The sequence below is a fragment of the Peromyscus californicus genome, unplaced genomic scaffold (genome assembly GCF_007827085.1).
Source record: "Peromyscus californicus insignis strain IS unplaced genomic scaffold, ASM782708v3 Scaffold_21__1_contigs__length_65335640, whole genome shotgun sequence".
Classification (NCBI taxonomy): Eukaryota; Metazoa; Chordata; class Mammalia; order Rodentia; family Cricetidae; genus Peromyscus; species Peromyscus californicus.
The window spans coordinates 14,447,510-14,466,149 of NW_026294514.1; the positions used below are offsets into that span (position 1 = coordinate 14,447,510).

An 18,640-nucleotide genomic window follows, 5' to 3' on the forward strand; every position below is an offset into this window, starting at 1 on the left:
GTCTAAAACAGTAATTATTTCCACCTACCCAGAAGAGCCTGTGGATGCCACAGTGACCTTGAGCAGACTCTTCAAAGGCATAAGACTTACAGAGACCAGAGCAGAACCACGTTCTGCTGTCTTCTTTACATAGGTGATTCGAAGAAGAGCTCAGGATGATGATGACGGCTCAGGACTCCCAAGATCTGGCCATTAGATTAAAACACACATGTAGAAAACAACATATGAAGGTAGCCAGATTAAGGCAGTCACCCTAACTTAATCTGTGTAATCTTCTCATTTCTGAATTTATACAACAAAGGGATTAAAAATATTACATTGATGTAAGTAATTCCTTTATATCTGTGTTTTTTCTTTGATTTGAAAATTGAATTATTGTCAAAATGTTTGTGCAGAAAGTGAATAAATGTTACCTACTCTTTGGGTCCTAGGATAATACAACTTGACTTTTGGGAATGATTCAGTGGTATTTGGTATGATACCACTTCCATGTAATTAAATTGCTCTGCCGTGGTGTCCTTCTGGCTCCAGGGCATGAGAGGACAATGGTTGACCTGTGGATGGGAGGTGACATTGTTCTCAGGCTTATGAGGTTGTATATTTAGGAGTTTCAGTTCTGTGGTGGCATCCCTGAGAGGTGGTGGTGGATGACACAGGACGAGGCAATGACTTTCTAGATATCTTAAAATGATCACTCACCCCAACACAGGTGACCTAAGTACATGTCAGTCCCTAAGCAGCTTCCTTAAACTCTGGTCCTATCCTGTTTCCTTCCTGATCTTCCTTCTAGGAGGCTTTATCCACCCTTCAAGCCTAACATTTCTGAAATAATCCATCAGTTTCTTTTCTCCAAATAAGTTCGTTTATTAACTTAACCAATTTTGTCAGTGGTGCCTCTTTTCTTGCTCTTAGCCAGCCTTGAACTCATGTCAGTTTCTACTCCTGCTCACTGTCTATGAGTCCAGACCAGTGCTTGGCTCATTCATCCCTTTCACCCCAGCTTCCACTTTGCAGCTCAGGCCCTACCAGCTCACATCTATGTTAGGACAGCAGTCTCTGAATTGTGTATGTTAGGGCAACAGTCTCTGAAACAGTTTCTTAGCTGTAGAAAATCTCCATTTCCCTTTCTGGTAAAATCCATGTGCTTTTTCTTGTCATTAAAGGTCCCTCATGATTGGTATAGACATCTTACCTATTTCTTCCTTAAATAATTAAAATTCTTTGCTACTTCTTGATAGACACTTGCAATAAGATCATTTCCTTAATCTTACCCTATCTAAATTTGCTGTAGACTTCATGGTCCAGCTAAAGGCTGTCCTGTATAGAAAGAAGCCTCCAGAGTCATTCCATCTGTGACCAGAGCCTTTTGCTTGTGACTGTCAATGACTCTCTCTGGGGTTCATGCACCATCCATAGGTTTGGAGCACAACTGTGTACCTAACAGGATTTCTCCTACATCTTCCCATCTCCAAAGAACCAAACACATTAGAGCCCATTACCCATTACTTATTTGCTGAATAAAAGATTTTGTCATGTAAGAATTCAGTATACCAGAGAACAATTTTCTGACTAATCCAAATTTGTTTCAGAGTGCATACATTAATTATTCTGAAACCTGCTCTCTCTTAGAAATGAGTGTTTTATGTCTCAGTGCTCAGATGGGACTTTTTGGTCCCAAACTATCTGACCTCTGAGTTACTTTCTGACAACTGCATGCAGGACAACAAAAGTTTAAAGAGGCAAAGACAAGTGTCTCTACATTGTTGTGTTTGCCTGTATAAGAACATAGGTCAGAGTTAGGGGTATGGCTTAGATCAATGATGGTCTAAAGTAACTCATTTAGTAAATTCATTCACTAGGCTTCTATTATTGTTTTCATTGTCACCTAGAATCATTTGCTATTGTTTGAGTTGAGCGATATTTAAGTTTTGCTTAAAAATCTTATGTTCTATTGGTAAGAGTTAGTGTCCTTGACAGAGTTGATAGGTACGCCATCCATAGGCTTGGACAAGCTTCGTTGGTTGGCTTGTTGCTATCAACAGAAGCTATGCTTTGTCACAGTGGCCTCTGCTACACTGCTGTTTCCTTCTGGCTCTGGTAACCCCGCTCTTCAGATCTAAGAGTGGTCACAGCTGTGCTGCTCACACCGCAGGTGTTCCCTGCTCCCAATGGGTTCTGCTCTCCACACTTTGAACGGTGCATCTTTTATAAACAAGCCCACCTACTGGCGCCCATGACTGAATAGACCATCTGTTTTCTGTTGGAATCCTGAAGGAGACAACATACACACCTGTATATCATACTGTTAAAATTCTTCTTCTCTTGGAAATTCTTTGCTTATACCATGATTTGTTATGAAACAAAAATGAGGAGAATTTCAAGAAAATAGTCAATGGGAAACGAGAGAAAACGATCATAGTTATTTTGAAACTTTGACTTGCATTAAATTTTTCTTTTAAATATGAGTTTCAGAGTCTGGGGTCATCCAAAGCGGTGTAGGTCATTAACAGCTTTGTGTTACCATTTTAGTAGACCAAGGAGTATGATGAAAGGTATTGTAGTCTGGTGGGCATTTGTGCTTTCTTTCTGGACATTGGAATAAAGCTAAGCTTTGAGCTGGAGTTACCGAGCCAGGGCCTGTTGAGCCCACAGCTTGACTTACAGGTTCCAGAGCAAACTCTGGCTTGACTCTTCAGAGAGCCTGTGTGTGCCTGATAGAGTCTGGAACGAAGCAAGCAGTCAGGGGGCTAGAAGTTGAAGGACGTCCTAGTCCCAAACAGGAAATCAACCCAGGGGAAAGTTACAGTAACTTAATAGGCTCTGTGGCCAGAACAGAGGCGTTCTCTGCCAGAGCAGCCAAAGACACCTTCACAACTGACTCACAAACACCAGAGTGCAATATGGTCGATATGGTTGAAGGTAGAAAACCTTTTTTTTTTTCTTTTTCAGTCCTTACCTAACATGTTATTACTAACACATCATATTCTGTTCAATTAGAATTTTAAAAAAAGCATCAGAATTAGGAAGCTATGACTTCATTTTTTTTCAAATGTAACAGAAACGTTGTGATGGGAATCAATGGAATCCATCAGAATTCCCAGAAGAAAAATCAGTTTCTAACTGTATGCATTATATCTTTCTAATGGCTTCTTTAGCTTTCCAGGTGTATCCTTCAATCTTGAGTCCCACCAGCCTTGGTGGGTCATTTTATTTTACTATGATGCTTATGATGTAAAAAAGAAAAGATAGAATGTTATAAAATTAGATGTGATTAAAATTGTAATTTTTTAGTTAAGGATTCAGCCATTAAAAGTTGAACTAAAAAGTGACTTTATGAGCTGACTGACATCCCTTTTGCACATGGGGCCAGACGGAGATAGTGGAGCTGCAATGGATAATCACCACTTGTGAAATGGAAATTATTTGTGAGAGACATTTTGTATTATAATACTGTCTGTAGGTCTCGCCGGAGATTCAACTATGACCTTTAGACAGTCTCTCAAATTGTGAGCAAACTCTTTGTGAATAGTTATCCCTCATTATCTTGGAACATGTTCCCATGTTCCAGACCCTCAGGAGACACCGGAAACCTCAGGTAAACAAACTGTAAATGAATCTTCCCACCTTCCCCCAGCCCGCCAGGCACCGTGACTGCAGCTTTTACAGTTGGAGGTACAGCAGCAAACTAGCGTGACTTTCCCTCAGCGTATACCCTCATCACCCCAGCGTGTCATGTCTTTCTCTCTTTAATAAGTGTAGACGTTTTGCCGGAATCACTCTTCTTACACCGGAGGCCATTGTGAAGTAAAATAATGGTTGATTGAACAAAAGCTGGGAGATGCCTCAGTGGTTGATCTGATAATGTAGGGAGCGATTCCATTTCCAGCTGGTGGGGGTGTGGAAGTGCAGGTACTGTAGAACCACTGAGCAAAGGGATAATGACATTAGATTTCACCACCCTTCCCAGAATGATGCAAATTCAAATTTATAAGTTGTTTATATCTAAAATTTCCCATTTAATATTTTGGGTCTATAGTTGACTTTGGGTAACCAAGACTCCAGAAAGTAAAGTCATAGACAAGGAAGAACTAGTTGGAAATATACTTCCTTTTAATATGAACACAAAATCAACTCAATCTTGTTGAATGAATAAAGTTGTATTTTTTCCCTCTTTATTCATGATTGAAAACATCAGTCTTTATACCTACACAAATAAATTACACATTAGCTTTTCAGTTATTTGTGTGACCTTGTTAAAAAAAAGTCATTTATTGCTTTTGTTTTCAATAGCCTTTTCTATAAAACAAGGGATTGGCTTTAGATAATCTTCAGTTCTTTCCAGCTAAGTATTTTTGCATATAGTACTCCACTGAAATGATGGAGAAAATGATATTTGCTTTGGTCCAGGCCTCTTCCCATTCAGTTTACCCAGTACTCAATGGCAGTCTCGCTGGCTCTCACTTGACAAGTACCGGCTTCTTCACCAAGTTCAGCCTTGAGAGGATGTAAAACCAAGAACTAAAGTTGTGTCAGAATTTTGACGTAGTGTGGCCGAGGGAGAAGAACAGTAGATCAAGATCTGTTGGAAGGCTCAAGTTCAAGTCTCAGAGGTCACTTACTTGTCCCGAACCTTGGACTCTTTGAAATCCTTTGGCAGCCTCATGAATTCTAAGCCAATACCTTCCCCACAATGTACTTTACACTTTATACACTTTGTAAATACAAAATTTAGCTTAGCTGGGAGGGGTGTGCGCGAGCTCAACCTTTTAAGGCCAAGGTTCTTTGATGTTAGGAGCTGCACCTTAGAGATGGTTCTCCACGGCACCTGTGCAGAGGTTGGCTTGGTTCCTAAATATAGTAGTTGACCCACTTAGAATTGATGAGAGGGAAAGAAGTTGCTTTTGTAAGCACCCCCTTCTCTTGGAAACACAATCAGTGTTCAACCTTCCAGAAGCCGGTTCTACCACAAGTTTCACAGACTATCGCTGGGAAATCTGGTTCTCACAGCCTTGCCCATGGGCTGCAGATAAGTGCCTTCTCATCTCTGCTCTTGCTCTTCGGGTCCCGTTGTTGAGCGGGAGTTGTGAGGGAAAGAGTTTTGAGGTTACTGCTTCCTGTCTCCACACCTTGAGCTGCTAGGAGAGGCTTTGAAAAGCAAAGCACTAAATTCATCATCAAAACAACCCACCGATTAGCAGAGACACCCCAGCCAAGGCAGTCTTTCACTGCTTCAGGCAAATGCGGTTGGGAGGCTGTCAATGTTGCTAGTAGGTGGAACCTAGGTAAACTACCCCCAAGAAGGAAAATGGAATCAAGTATTTGCGGAGGGAAAGAAAGGTCATTCCCAGCATGATTTGGAAAACAGCAAATCTTCAAACAGAAGCCAGTATAGGAAAGGTGAATGTATCTCTAGTTTCTTCTAAGCCAGTGGTTCTCAGTCTTTCTAATGCTGCCACCCTTGAATGCAGCTCCTCAGGTTGTGGTGACCCCCAAACCATAAAATTATTTTCGTTCCTACTTCATAACTGTAATTCTGCTACTGTTATGAATCATAATGTAAATACCTGTCTGATCTGCAGGATAGCTGATATGCGACCCCCAAAGGGGTCGAGACCCACAGGTTGAGAACTGTTGTTCTAAGCCTAGGTATATCCTTGAATTTTATAGTATTCCCTTAAATTATTTGAAATGCTACAGATTCCCAGACACTAAAAAACAAACAAACAAACAACAACAACAAAAACAATACATAGCCAAGCTGACCACTGTCACTTGATTTGGTTTATCTGTATCTTTGTGTTCTACTGCTGTGGAGTGAGGGGTGTGTCTTCTCACACATGCTCCATTTTAAGGGAAATTAAAAGAAGCTGGAAGTATCGCATGTTCTAGACACCACAATGGTCACACATTTAGGATGTCTGTATGCCAATATCATTTAGGATGACTGTAATCTTTCTCTAATCCCAGGCATAAATTTAGTGTGTCTGCAGAGCAGATGTAGATTTTGAAGTCCTGTCAGACAGCTTCTTATGTGGACTTTTTTGAATCATTGGAATAAATTAAGGTGGGACCAAATCCTAGAAGGGGTATTAACATTAAAAAAAGAGGTTTTATCAGCTTGAATTCTAAGCTAGGAAGCTGTGAGCCACTTGTCAGCATGAAACAAGAAATTACCTCAAATATAGTATTTCTCTTAAAGCATCAGCTAATTTAAAAATTATCCATTGACACAGAAGAGTAAACATGCAAGCATCGACAGATAAATTGCCCATCTTTTCATAGTTGTTTTCAAACTCTCAACAAAATTCTGGCGTAGTCGCAAAATGAAGTATTTTCCCTTTTCTTGCTCAGTGGCTGCTTGTGTCCAGAACAGTGACATGTAACAGACAGTCTTGACACAGGGGCCGTTGAATTTTTGGTGAGAACATTCTAGATTTGTAATCTGAGGTCAAATGGGCTCAGAAGAAATCAGACAACCCCAACCACGCTGAGGCTTGAACTCAACGGCCCCATGACGGAAAGAAGAAAAAGCTGCCTTCTAGTTATTATATTACTCCTTGTGAAGAAAAACCGTTTCAGAGAGTGACTGCAGCCTCTTCCTTCTGAAAGTTTCCATCCTGTGTCATGACCCCCGAGGGTCATGCAAACCTGTCTTCTTTATAGCCTGCACGTCCAAACTTGACTTTGGTTTGGCATCTGTCTACTCTGGCCATGCAATGAGGTAGAACTGAGTGAAGAGGTGTGGGCCAAAAGAAAAATAGCTACTTGTTCCTTGGTCTGTGTGACTGAGGAAGTCATTTTCAACTCTTCCTTTTCTCTTTAACCACACCTAAATTACTGTCAAGTTATGTAAGTGTTAGCCTGTAAACATTTCTCATTTCACCTCTGACCCAGAAGACAGCTGAATCTTGCCTACTCTCCATGCCTTCGCTCTTGAACAATCCAAAGCACCACTTCCGTTTTTGTTAAAGTGGTCTACACATGAAAAAGTTGTGCATGTCTACCTTTCTGCTTACAAACCTTCACTAGGTCTCCATCACTGGCAAGAGAGGGACCAAGGTCTCTGATGTGGTAAACAGTGCTTGCTTTTCCAATCTTGTCTTTCCTAACCCTTGGCCAGAAAGAATGGAGGAGCTGTAATTCCCTCCAGAGTGCCACACTCATTCTCAATTCCTATTTTCTTTGCTGTTTTTCCTCTTTTCTCTCCCTACCCCCACTTCACCAACTGACTGTTACTCTCAACAGGCGCACAATTACCTCATCCCCCACAACTGGAGGACACATCTTAGCCAGGCTAACTTTTTACTTGATAAACATTTGTCAATCAATGTGGGCATCATCCTTTACCTCTCAGACCATGTCTTCATGTGTAGGGAATCTGCAATTGGTTCTTCAATTGCTCCCAGAACCTGCAGGTCACTGTCTACTGTCTCAAAATTAGCTGGCTGTTTATACATTTTCTTCCTTACTAGACTGTGAACTGCCTAAGGAATCCATGTTTAGGAAATCAGTTTTCTCCCGGATGTATGAGTCTTGGGAAGATGTCACCTGCTGAATCAGACAGGGATCACTAAATGAACGTTCGAGTCTGGATGCTGGCACCACTCCTTTCCTTTCTGGCTCCTCCCTCTCAACTCCCACACAGATGTTCATAGTAGCATTGTTCACAATAGTCAGTGTTGAGTGGAAATGCAAAATATCCTTTATCTACACAATAGAGTATTATCTACCCAGAGAATAAAGTTCTGATACTTTATAACAACGTGGATGAAACTTGAAAATTGTCCTGGGAAAGAAGCCAGATACAAAATGACACACATACTGTTTCCATGCATATGAAATGTCCTGAACGGGCAAATAGAGACAAGAAGTAAATGAGTGGTCACCAGAGGCTGGAGAGCGAGAGCGAGAGCGAGAGCGAGAGCGAGAGCGAGAGAGCGAGAGAGCGAGAGAGCGAGAGAGCGAGAGAGCGAGAGAGAGAGAGAGAGAGAGAGAGAGAGAGAGAGAGAGAGAGAGAGAGAGAATGATGGGAAGTGACAGCTAATGGGCATGATGTTTCCATTTCATGTAATGAAAATATTTTACAAACAGATAGTTGTGGGATACTCACAACTTCCAGAGTATTACTCTTTAAAAGGAGAACTTTATAGTGTGTGAATTACACTTTAGTAAGGTTATTCCAAACCCCGATATCAACACTAACCCCATCTTAACTTATGCCAAATATATCAGAATTTCTGGGAGTAAGAGGCATGGATACAGGTTTTCTTTTAAGGTTCTTGATGTATAGAAATACTGAGAATTATATAGAAGACAAAAGTAATTAGAGGCTTAATTCTGTGTAGTTACTTTCTATCCAAAACAGCAAACAAACAAACAAACAACCCCCCCACCTATGTACATGAATTCAATCCCAGGTTAAATGACAAATTTTATTTTTAACAACTTCTGATTCTAACTGGCTTTTGGGTACAAATAACTTTTTAAAAATTATAAACGGGGCTGAAGAGATTGCTCAGCTGTTAAGGCTAGGCTCACAACCAAAAAAAAAAAAAATCGTAACTAGGTAATTATTAGCATGTCCCCCAGCAAAAATTGTTTTTATTTATATTAAATTTCTTCCACAGACAAACAGAAATTCGTTTAATTCTAAAAAATTGAGGTTATGTTTCAGAAAACGGTTGTAGGGTCTTTGATCTGCGGCGCTGATTCTTCTTGCTTAAGCGGTCAGCTATTTATGTGGTGTGGCATTTGGTTTCAGTTCTGGTTTTATTCACCATGTCTTCAATGACGCTAGATGAACCATTCATGCTTCTAGACATCATTCAGACATCCCCCCTCCCCTCACAAAGGAATATATAGGCATGGTGGCCCACACTTTTCATTCCAGCACTCAGGAGACAGAGGTAGGTGAAGCTGTGAGTTCTAGGCCAGCCTGGTCTATGTAGTGAGTTCCAAGTCAGCCCGGGTTACAGAGTGAGACCCTTTTGTTTGTTTGTTTGTTTGTATGTTTGTTGTTGTTTTGTATTGTTTTCTTTGTTTGCTTGTTTGTTTGTTTAGAAAAAGAATATAGAGCTAAACACACGGTAAGCACCTGTTGGAAGCCTGATCCCGGGTGGAAGGGGAGAGCTAACTCCTGCAAGCTGCCCTCTGACTCCTGCTTGTGTGCTGTGATGTACACACACACACACACACACACACACACACACACACACACTTAAAATTGTAATAATCACTTTTTTAAAAGGGACATATTTTTGTGTTCTGGGGAGCATATTTTGTGAAATGGGGATGCATTGGAAAAACGATATCAATGTGGTCTCCTCCCTAATGGAGTTGATAATGTACTTTCACTTCGTTTGCTTTTGAAGTGAGAAATTAAACAGACAATATCCAGACTTTGGATTGTTTATTGCATAAAGGTAGAATTCTTCTCGATTTAAGAGAGCGGACATGCAAGTCTCTTGGGAGGCCGTTCTCTAAATTTGCTGTGGAAGAGAAATGAAAGCCAACACTTGGAGCTACAGATTTCCTCACCTCTTTATCCCATTCTTGGGTTGGTCAACAAGCAATGCCCAAATGTTTTGAAACTTTTAAATTCCTTTATAGAAACCTGTCACCCAACTGAAAACAAATTCATCTGGGCACCAGTGCCAGGCTGCTTCCAAACATATCACTTAATCAGAAAGTCAGCCTCAGGCCTGATTAACATCTTAGGAATCTCAATTTGATCCAAAAATTCCTAGTGCATAGTTCTGGTGCTCAGTGCTGGCAGAAGGTCACCTTTTGCCTTCCAGGTGGAAACATACTCCATTATCCCATTCAAAAAAGGATGCCAACATTGAAACAAACTTTAAAACTTTTGCTGACGTTATCACTCCAAGAAGAACTATCATTCTATCTTTGTCTGCCAAGAGACTAACTTTGTTGGAGATCCGTTCAGTTGGCTAATTAATTCCTTCTGATCTCAGGACAACGGAACTATTACTCTGATACCCCTAACTACATTGTCTCCCCCTCAGAAAACAAGATTTTGGTGAAGCAGTCACCCATGCTGGTGGTGGATAACAACGAAGTCGCCCTCAGCTGCAGGTATTCACACAGCCTTCTCTCAAAGGAGTTCCGCGCGTCCCTTTACAAGGGAGTGAACAGCGATGTGGAAGTCTGCATTGTGCATGGGAACTTCTCCTACCAGCTTCAGTTTCACTCAAACCTGGGGTTCCACTGTGACGGGAAACTGGACAACGAAACAGTGACGTTCTACCTCCGGAATCTGCATGTTAACCAAACAGATATTTACTTCTGCAGAATCGAGGTCATGTACCCTCCTCCTTACCTAGACAATGAGAAGAGCAATGGGACTATTATTCACGTGAAAGGTAACATGTGACTGACTGTACTTGTGTTTGGTAATGCTGACATCGAAGTTGGGGGAAGGGGTGAGACCAGAACACTCACCAGTGATCTGAGACTCAGAGACAAATCATGTTTAAGTCTGCTTTCCTTTTCCTTTAGAAATGATTCCAGCTTGTATTTTGAATGCCCATACCTTTCCTCACTGACATTATGTGGAAGAGAGGGAAGGAGTTACAGTCCATGGGAGCAGAGCCTATAAGATTATTCTCGAGTCAAGTAGGTCATGTCAGGAAAAAGTTTGCCATTAAAATACAAGTCTATTGTTTGTTTTTAATGCCTTTTGGCTGAGATCACATATAAAATTGAGCATAGAGTCCACTAAGATGAAGCATAGCCCGATGGATCAGGGCTCAGAAAGAATGGGTTGAATATCAAATTAATTCTCTCTTTTTTCTTTTGTGGTCCCTGGTCTTCCTCCATTAACTTTCTCCCCATTTTCCAAAACATAGAAAGGATGCTGAACTAGAAATTTAGGGGACATGAAATTTGTGATCTTGAGTAAGTTAATAGTCCCAAACTCAATATGATTAAGCAGTATTCATGAATCAGTAGCAATAAGTGTTTATGTTTATGTTGAGATTATGTTCTGTCTAAACATTATGAAGAAAAATAATGGGATTCTCAAACTCAGGATACAGTTATTGGCATTAACATATAAAACTAAGAGAGGCCAGGTAGATTTTTGTGTATGTGCCTATATTATAGCTTTTCTTTCCCACAGAGTGATAAATAAGAAAAAGTATGCTCCATTTTATATTCAATTCTAGCACAATTGCAATAAATACATTTTCTTTTATGTCAGAACAAAGCTGTCCTTGAGAAAAATCAAATACTAAACAAGGAAAGAATTATCTTAATATGGCAGAGTAGCTTTTGTGTTCTGGCAAAGACAGAGGCAATTAATGTGAGAACTCAGATTTCTAATATCAATAATGCTCAGGCAAAATATTTTGATTGGATTAAGTCAAAGGGTAAAAAAGATATCCTATTTTGGAAGCCAAGAACAAAACATTTCTTCCATATAAATGATATATTACTTAGGCAAGTAATTTGTATGTGTGCATACACATACATACATTCAGGAGAACTGGAAAATACACAGTGATTCTGTACTCAGCAGCTTTCAACCCTGTTTGTATATTATGAACCTAAGTAGGTAAACAGAAAAATGCTTGCACTCAACTTTGAGCCTCTGACTTAATCAATATGGCTTGAGAAAGGGGAACTAGATAATGTTTTCAAATCTTGTCATATAATTCTAATGAGTAGCCAGGATTAAAACTTCATGGACTACAGAGTTGTTGGTATTTTTTTTATTTATGTATTTTATTACAACTTAATTATAAAGAACTTATAAATAAAAAATGTCATGCATTGAAAATAATCAGACCCAAAGTCTATACATTTCAATGAACTGTGAAGTATTCTTCCTAGTTATAATTTTCTATGAGTTTCAATAGAACTGCATGTTTTTTTCCATCCCCTTTCTGATACTAAAGATATAATGTGACTCATTCAGCATCAGATAAACTGTTGGAGTTGGAGCTAGATATTTATCTCTTTAATTTTTCCAGGCTAGTTTTCTGACTGCCATGTTAAGGTTTGAAAACATTTATCATCTTTCTTGTTTCAAAGATAGAGTTTAGTGTACAGATAAGTTAGCTTCTGATGGGGGTAAGGGGGTGGGGTCAGGTTATAGTCATTGAAAGTCACCATTTTGAATTATACAAAGTTCAACAAGATTCAGTGACCACAATGCCAGCAGTGTGCCACTCTAAGGCAATGGCTTGCCACCTCAGCCTTGTATCCTCCTGACAAGGCTGTGATCAGTGGTGGCCTTGAGTAAGTCCCAAAGAGCAAGACTAGAGATCATCTAAGCTGGTAATATTTTGCATATTTTAGTACTTTCGACTTCTTCTCTGATGTTCAGGACAGACATGTACTCAACTGCTGTTGCTGTATCCATAACCCACTCTGTTATGTTTTTCAGAGAAACATCTTTGTCATGATCAGGCAACTCCTAAGCTGTTTTGGGCACCGATCGTGGTTGCTGGGGTCCTGTTATTTTATGGCTTGCTGGTGACAGTGGTTCTTTATAACGTCTGGGTAAGAGGAGCAACATTGCTTTTATGTAACTTCTCTGCACACGCACTCTGACTATATTAAGAATCCGGCCTGCATCTTTTCTGCTGCAATGTGATGTTTATGAGACTGTTCAGCCTTGTGTGAAGTAGCGATCTGACGTGAGTTCTGTTTTCTAGAAGGCATTAAGTGGCCAGGAAGGACTGGAAACTAAATGGGGAGATTAGAGGTAGTTAACTTTCTTATCCTTATTTTTTGCAACATAATAATTGCATATAAAGCATATGAATGCATACATAAAGCATGAAAATCTGAGCCCCATCAGGAAGCCAGGCAACTGAAGCCAATGAATAGCTTTGGCTCAGGGCCAAAAGCCAGAAGAAAGTAGGCGGCTGAAATTGTGTATTCAAACCAGAAGAAAACAGGTCTGTTTATGTGAGTCCTATTTTCTGTCTCTTCTGAAGCAGTTGCATTGTGTGAGGCCAAGTGTGGTGCTGTCATTATGAAAGCATAAAGGGAGAGAGACTGTCCAGAGCTCTCCCCACTGAAGAGATCTCGCCAGCCCCTAGACGTTCGTGCAATAAGCTTGTTTTATATATATATATATGTGTGTGTGTGTGTGTGTGTGTGTGTGTGTGTGTGTGTGTATGTATATATAATATAAATATTATATATAGGTATATATAATATTTTATATATATAGGTATATATATATATATATACACATATATATATAATTTTACCTTTCTCAATGTTGAATTTTTGATCCAAGTTTGAATTTTTTTGTTGGTTTGTTTGTTTGATTTTTCTGAGACAATGTCTCACTACGTGGCCCAGATTTTCCTGGAACTTACTATGCAACCTAGACTGGTCCTGACTCACGGCGATCCTCCTGTCTCAGTCTCCCGAGGGCTGGCATTATAGGTTTGTGCCGCCATGTCTGACTTTTGAACACATCCAAAATGTTTAACATTTTATTTTATGTGTTTGAGTGTTTTGCCTGCCTGCATGTCTATGCACCATTTGTGTGTCGGGTGCCCACGGAAGCCAAAAGAGGGCATCAGATTTCCTGAAATTGGAGTTACAGGTATTTGTGAGTCACCATGTGGGTGCTGGGAATTGAACCTGGGTCCTCTGGAAGAGAGGCCAGCACTCTTAACCTCTGAGTCATCCTTCCCACCCTCTTTTGAACACATTTTGATGGATACATTAACTGTTAAGAAGGGACCACCTTAGCAAGGGTCCTTTTCTTAGAAACTTCTTTGTACACAAGGAACAGAACAGCACATATATTGATTTCACGTGCCTCTGAATTTTTTCCAGAAGTTGGGTGAATATTCAATGAGAAATGTATGCTGCGTGAAAGGGGGAAAGACTATTTCTCTTAATATTTTCACCCATCTGCTATTAAGTACACTTAGGATTTAATGAATGCTTATTGGGTTACTAAATAGGTAATCCCCATAGAAACCAAATAAAGACCTAACTAAGCCCGCTTGAAATATGATACCCATTTCAAGGTATAATCCATATATTTAACTAGGCAATGTACAGTCAGGGACTTCTGGAAGCCAGGCCATGTGCTGCCATCTTACTTTTACTATAGTGTTGGTATGGGGACAGGACAACCCTAGTTTTAAGTCATGAAGTTCTGTCATCCATTCTCAGATTTAAATTGTTTATTTTCTTATCCAAAGTTGCCTCTCTACTATTCCCCACATGTTCCTGTAGTTCACAAGACCATAGAGGACAGGTGGACATTTGTCAGGCTACCTTTTGACTAATCTATAACTTCTATAAAGTAGGGAACATAGTGTTTGCCTGTTCCTGGGAATTCTTTCTATCATCTTGGAAATCTGCCTAGCTTCTACAAGTTATCCAATTATGATATCCAAGTTATCCAATTATGGTGACAGGAAGCTTGGTATAGGAACATATTGCCAAAGTTCTGCCTCTGGTGTTAGTTGAGAACTTTCTTCCTTCTGGACTTCAGAGTATACATTTTTGCTGTCTTGTAGCTCATGACAGTGGTTGCCAATGATTTTTGAAACCTTAGGTTTGGCTTGGTTTTTCTAATTCGCAGTGACTGGCTTTCTTGCTTGCTGTGTGGATTTCCAAATCTCTGAGAACTTCAATTTCCTAATCTAAAGGCCAGGTGCGGTGGCCGGGTCCTCTTCCAGAAAGGCGGCTCCCTGGTCACATGTTGACCCAGGTCAACAGGAATTTACTAGCATCGTGGGAAGTAGTTTTGGAAACTGCTTTATCTTTCAGTGGTCCCACAGGAACCACTTTAAAACGTATGGTAAATATGTGTCAGGAAGCCAGCTTCTAAAATGAGACATTAATTTGCTGAGTGACTGGAGTTACCCCAAAATGACACAAGCAGCTTCTCACTTTCAATGAGTTAAAAGAATTCACCTTCCAAAACAGGCATCATAGATGCTGTGAGCTTTTTGTTGGAAACCCCATAATTCCTGGTAAGAGTCATCTCTGCCCTGAGGGAGCTGTTTCTGGCTTATCTCACAAGGTCACTGTGACTTGGACGGTCTTAGTGCTTGATGTCATGTCATGTCATCTGTGGCTTTTGGGAGTCAAACCGGGTCTTCTAATAAGAACATCACTTACTTGGACCTCAAACCCAGGTCTTCGTACTCTCTGACCAATTGGGGCACATAAACATAACTTACATTTCACAGAACAGTTTTGCCTTGGGCTCATCTTTTCCTCTCTCTGTCATTTGATCAATAGACACCTGAGTGAGCTTGGCATCTAGGGATCCCCCAGGGCTCCACCACTTTCTGGGATCTTAGTTTTGGCTGGTCAGCCGTATGCCTTGGCAGAAGTTAACTGTTTTCCAGAGCTTCCTGAGAACCTGTCACGTGCTACTAGGCTGTGTGAGTTTAGGAGCAGCCGTAGATTCTGTCTCTGTGCTTGACCTGCTGTTGGCATTTAAGTAAAGAAGATGCTTTTCAGGCTGCCACAGGCTGCCACAGGCTGCCACCTGTCACCCTCAATTCTTTATTCGCTCAGATGAGTTGTTAAACTGCTTTCCCTTTCTGAGCTTAGAGGAAGGTTTTGTTTATTTCTGCCAGTGTGTACCACAGTGTGTGGATAATGTGTGTTCAGGTAACATCGGCCTTGAAATCTACTACATTCTTGACCATTTAAGTACACTGTTTCCGTATATGCCCTGGATGCTGCTGCCTTGTCTAGAAAACAAGTGAGTAAGGCTGAGGTGGAAGAAGGGTAAAGGCAGAGTGGCCCTGAAGTCATGAGTGACAAAGATACACAGACACAGGAGGTGGGTACTGTGGATGCATACATACATATTGTGGGTGCACGTGAGCGCTGTGGGTTCTGGATTGGCTTCCCAGCCATTTCTATCTCATTAGTTTAGAGTCAGGGTGATTGATGCAAGCTAAGCCCGCTTTCGGATCATGGTGCTGGGTTAGGCATGGGGACTGACTGTAACAGATTTTCTTGATCTTTGTGTGTAACTTGGGGAACGTCAGGGTCATGACACCTTTCTTACTGGGGCCTTTCTTTAAGCTGTAGTTCCAATGGAGTATCCACAAGCAAGGGTTAACATTTGGGGGCTGGCAGGGGAACCCTAAAAGTTAGCGTCAGTGCTGAAAATGCTTACCTGGGTAGCATCAGCAGCATTCTTTGCTTACCTGAGGCCTCTGGCAGGGGGACGTAGAAACGAGGCCAAGGCTATGGTCATTCTCTCATTTATCTGTTCGGGAAAGCTCGTTACTCATACCCAGGGCATCGGGCCTCGGTGCTTAGAAATAGGCATTGGTTTTTCATAGTAGAGAATCCATGATAGGATTCCATAATAGACAATCCATGTGGCTTTCTGCGTTTGACAACTTTGCAAGTCTTTTGTCAAAATGAAAACTTTACCATCACATTGATCTGACAAGGATGCTCCTAATTCCCACCCAGAACCTTGGTCAGGATTCAAAGTGAGTGTTAACTCAAGCTCCAGGTTCAATGTCACCCCTCACTCTCTGCTCCTGGGAAACAGTGGCGGGTGCCATTCTTGCCTCTGCAGAAATAAATACACCCAGGGAATAGGAATGTAGTGTTCAGAACTGGAACTAGAAACCCTCATTCATTTGGCCTCTACTGACATACATTTATAATTATTATTTCAGATCCTGAAAGAACTGAAAGGTTCTTTTTTTTTGGTTAATTATGGAAAGACAGCTTACTTAATGAATGATTAAAGTGGGAATGCTTAACCTATCCAAACAGGAAGGGCTTTCAGATGTGTTTAAGTATCAGTGATGAATATGTTAAGTATGCTCTTGGGCTTTGGATTCGAGGACAACGTTGGGAGTAATGGACCCATTTCTACAATACAGCTTCCTTTAGGTTTTTTGTAGACTAGTAGCCAGGCTTTGCTTAGTCATTATCACAGTCCAAGGTGCTTACGCAATACTGATTCTCAGGGTCATTTGGCAGCTGATGTTCTGAATAACTAGCCCCAACATCTTAGGACCCCTCCCATAATATCTCCTCCAAGTCCTTTGACATTGACTTTTTTTTTTTCCCCGCTTGCAGACAAATAGCAGAAGGAACAGACTCCTTCAGAGTGACTACATGAACATGACACCCCGGAGACTCGGGCCGACGCGCAAGCATTACCAGCCCTACGCCCCAGCCAGAGACTTCGCAGCCTACCGCCCCTGACAGGGACCCCTATCCAGAAGCCAGCCGGCTGGTGCCGCTCTACCTGCTCAACACCACTGCTCTGGATAGGAAAGGATAGCCTCATCTTCAGCCGGCCACTTTGGACCTCTTCTGGACCACCTTTGCCAATTTTTTTCCGGAGTGTCTAGATCTAACATCACGATCATCTTGAGACTCTGGAATGAATTTAGAGAAACTTCCATGGCAGGTTAAATTCTTCTTGCCTTGACCCAAACTTAAGCTTAGTATATTTATTGACTTGGTTGAGAAGTTAGAGTAGAGAAAACAAAAAGTGAGAGGATTCATTCGGCCGTGGAAGACAATTTCCAGGCTGTATCGAGCCCGGTTCCTTCTCACGTACCGGCACATTTCAGTCACCTGAAGTGTGACAACTAAAGATGTTTTAGGTGGAGTAGAAAGGCTACAACAGCCTTTTTTTTTTTTTTTTTTTTTTTTTTTTTTTTTTTTTTTTTTTGCCTAAGTTGGCATTTAGGGTGGGAATAGGTAAGAGTAACAGAGTATAGTACTTAAGTATTTGAAAATAATTAAAACACTGTTTCCCACTCATGAAAGGAGCCTCTTAGTTCCTGTTTAGTGTTTTCCTGTTAGTTTAGAAAGCTGTGGACATATTTTTAATGAATTCTGACCATTTTTAATCACTTTCATCCGTGGAATGCCCTCAAAGCACCCCAGGGCTCACTTCCCTTATTCCCTGTCATGGGAATTCAGTATTATTAATAGTCACAACATGATCTCAGAACTAAATATCCCTCCCACACCAGGAGGAATGTGAGAGGAAATAAGGTCACTTTATATATTAAGAAAAAAAATATCTGAAGGCTATGAAGGGTCATCTGTTTAGTAGCTTGTTACAGGCAAACCATTTAAGTTCCAACTTTCCACGGTTGGTTTCCTGTTGTCTTTGTGGGTGTCTGAAGTGGAATACTGAAATTGCATCTATATAGTGCTAGTCGTGATACTGTGAAAAGGGGGTGTTAGCATTTAGTAGGTGGCAAGGATGAGTTCCAAGGAGCTTCCTCTGAGGAAGGAGATGAGGCAACTCTCGCCATGCACTAAAGAGGTGATTATTTTCCAGGCAGTATCTTAGGGAGCCCAGCATAAGTTCCTTTAGACTCAAAAGCTTAGAGGGACTGTAGATGCTCTAGGGCTCAGAACTCCAGGATTTTGTGAGCTCAGCTGCTTGGTACCCTGTGGATTCACTGACATGAGAAATTATTTTGGAGTGTGTCTTTAGGGACAACATCATAGTTCTCAAGAGAACCTGCAAAGGCCCGATACTGGAATGAACATGGACTTTTTTTTTTTTTCTTTGCTTCCAGTTGGGGTCAACTGGAATATATCTGGGGACCTTAAGGAATGAGTCTACAGCCATCTTAACCATTTGTTCAGTGCTTTGAATTATTCCGAGGTTTCAGAGGCAGGT

The 18,640-nt window shown here is 40.9% G+C and overlaps 1 protein-coding gene across 1 annotated transcript; it reads left to right on the top strand.

Annotated features, from left to right (window-relative positions):
* Positions 1-2,909: 2,909 nt before the first annotated feature.
* On the top strand, positions 2,910-17,603 carry Cd28 (CD28 molecule). The gene is made up of 4 exons (XM_052750597.1): positions 2,910-2,919; positions 10,023-10,379; positions 12,407-12,522; positions 17,068-17,603. The coding sequence occupies exons 1-4, from the start codon at positions 2,910-2,912 to the stop codon at positions 17,194-17,196; spliced, it is 612 nt and encodes a 203-aa protein (XP_052606557.1). The 3' UTR covers positions 17,197-17,603.
* The last annotated feature ends 1,037 nt before the right edge of the window (positions 17,604-18,640 follow it).

Excerpts from the sequence above, each read along its gene's own strand:
- Cd28 (XM_052750597.1), top strand. Across the intron at positions 10,380-12,406 it reads GACTATTATTCACGTGAAAG|AGAAACATCTTTGTCATGAT; the intron begins GTAACATGTGAC and ends TATGTTTTTCAG. Across the intron at positions 12,523-17,067 it reads TGGTTCTTTATAACGTCTGG|ACAAATAGCAGAAGGAACAG; the intron begins GTAAGAGGAGCA and ends CCCCGCTTGCAG.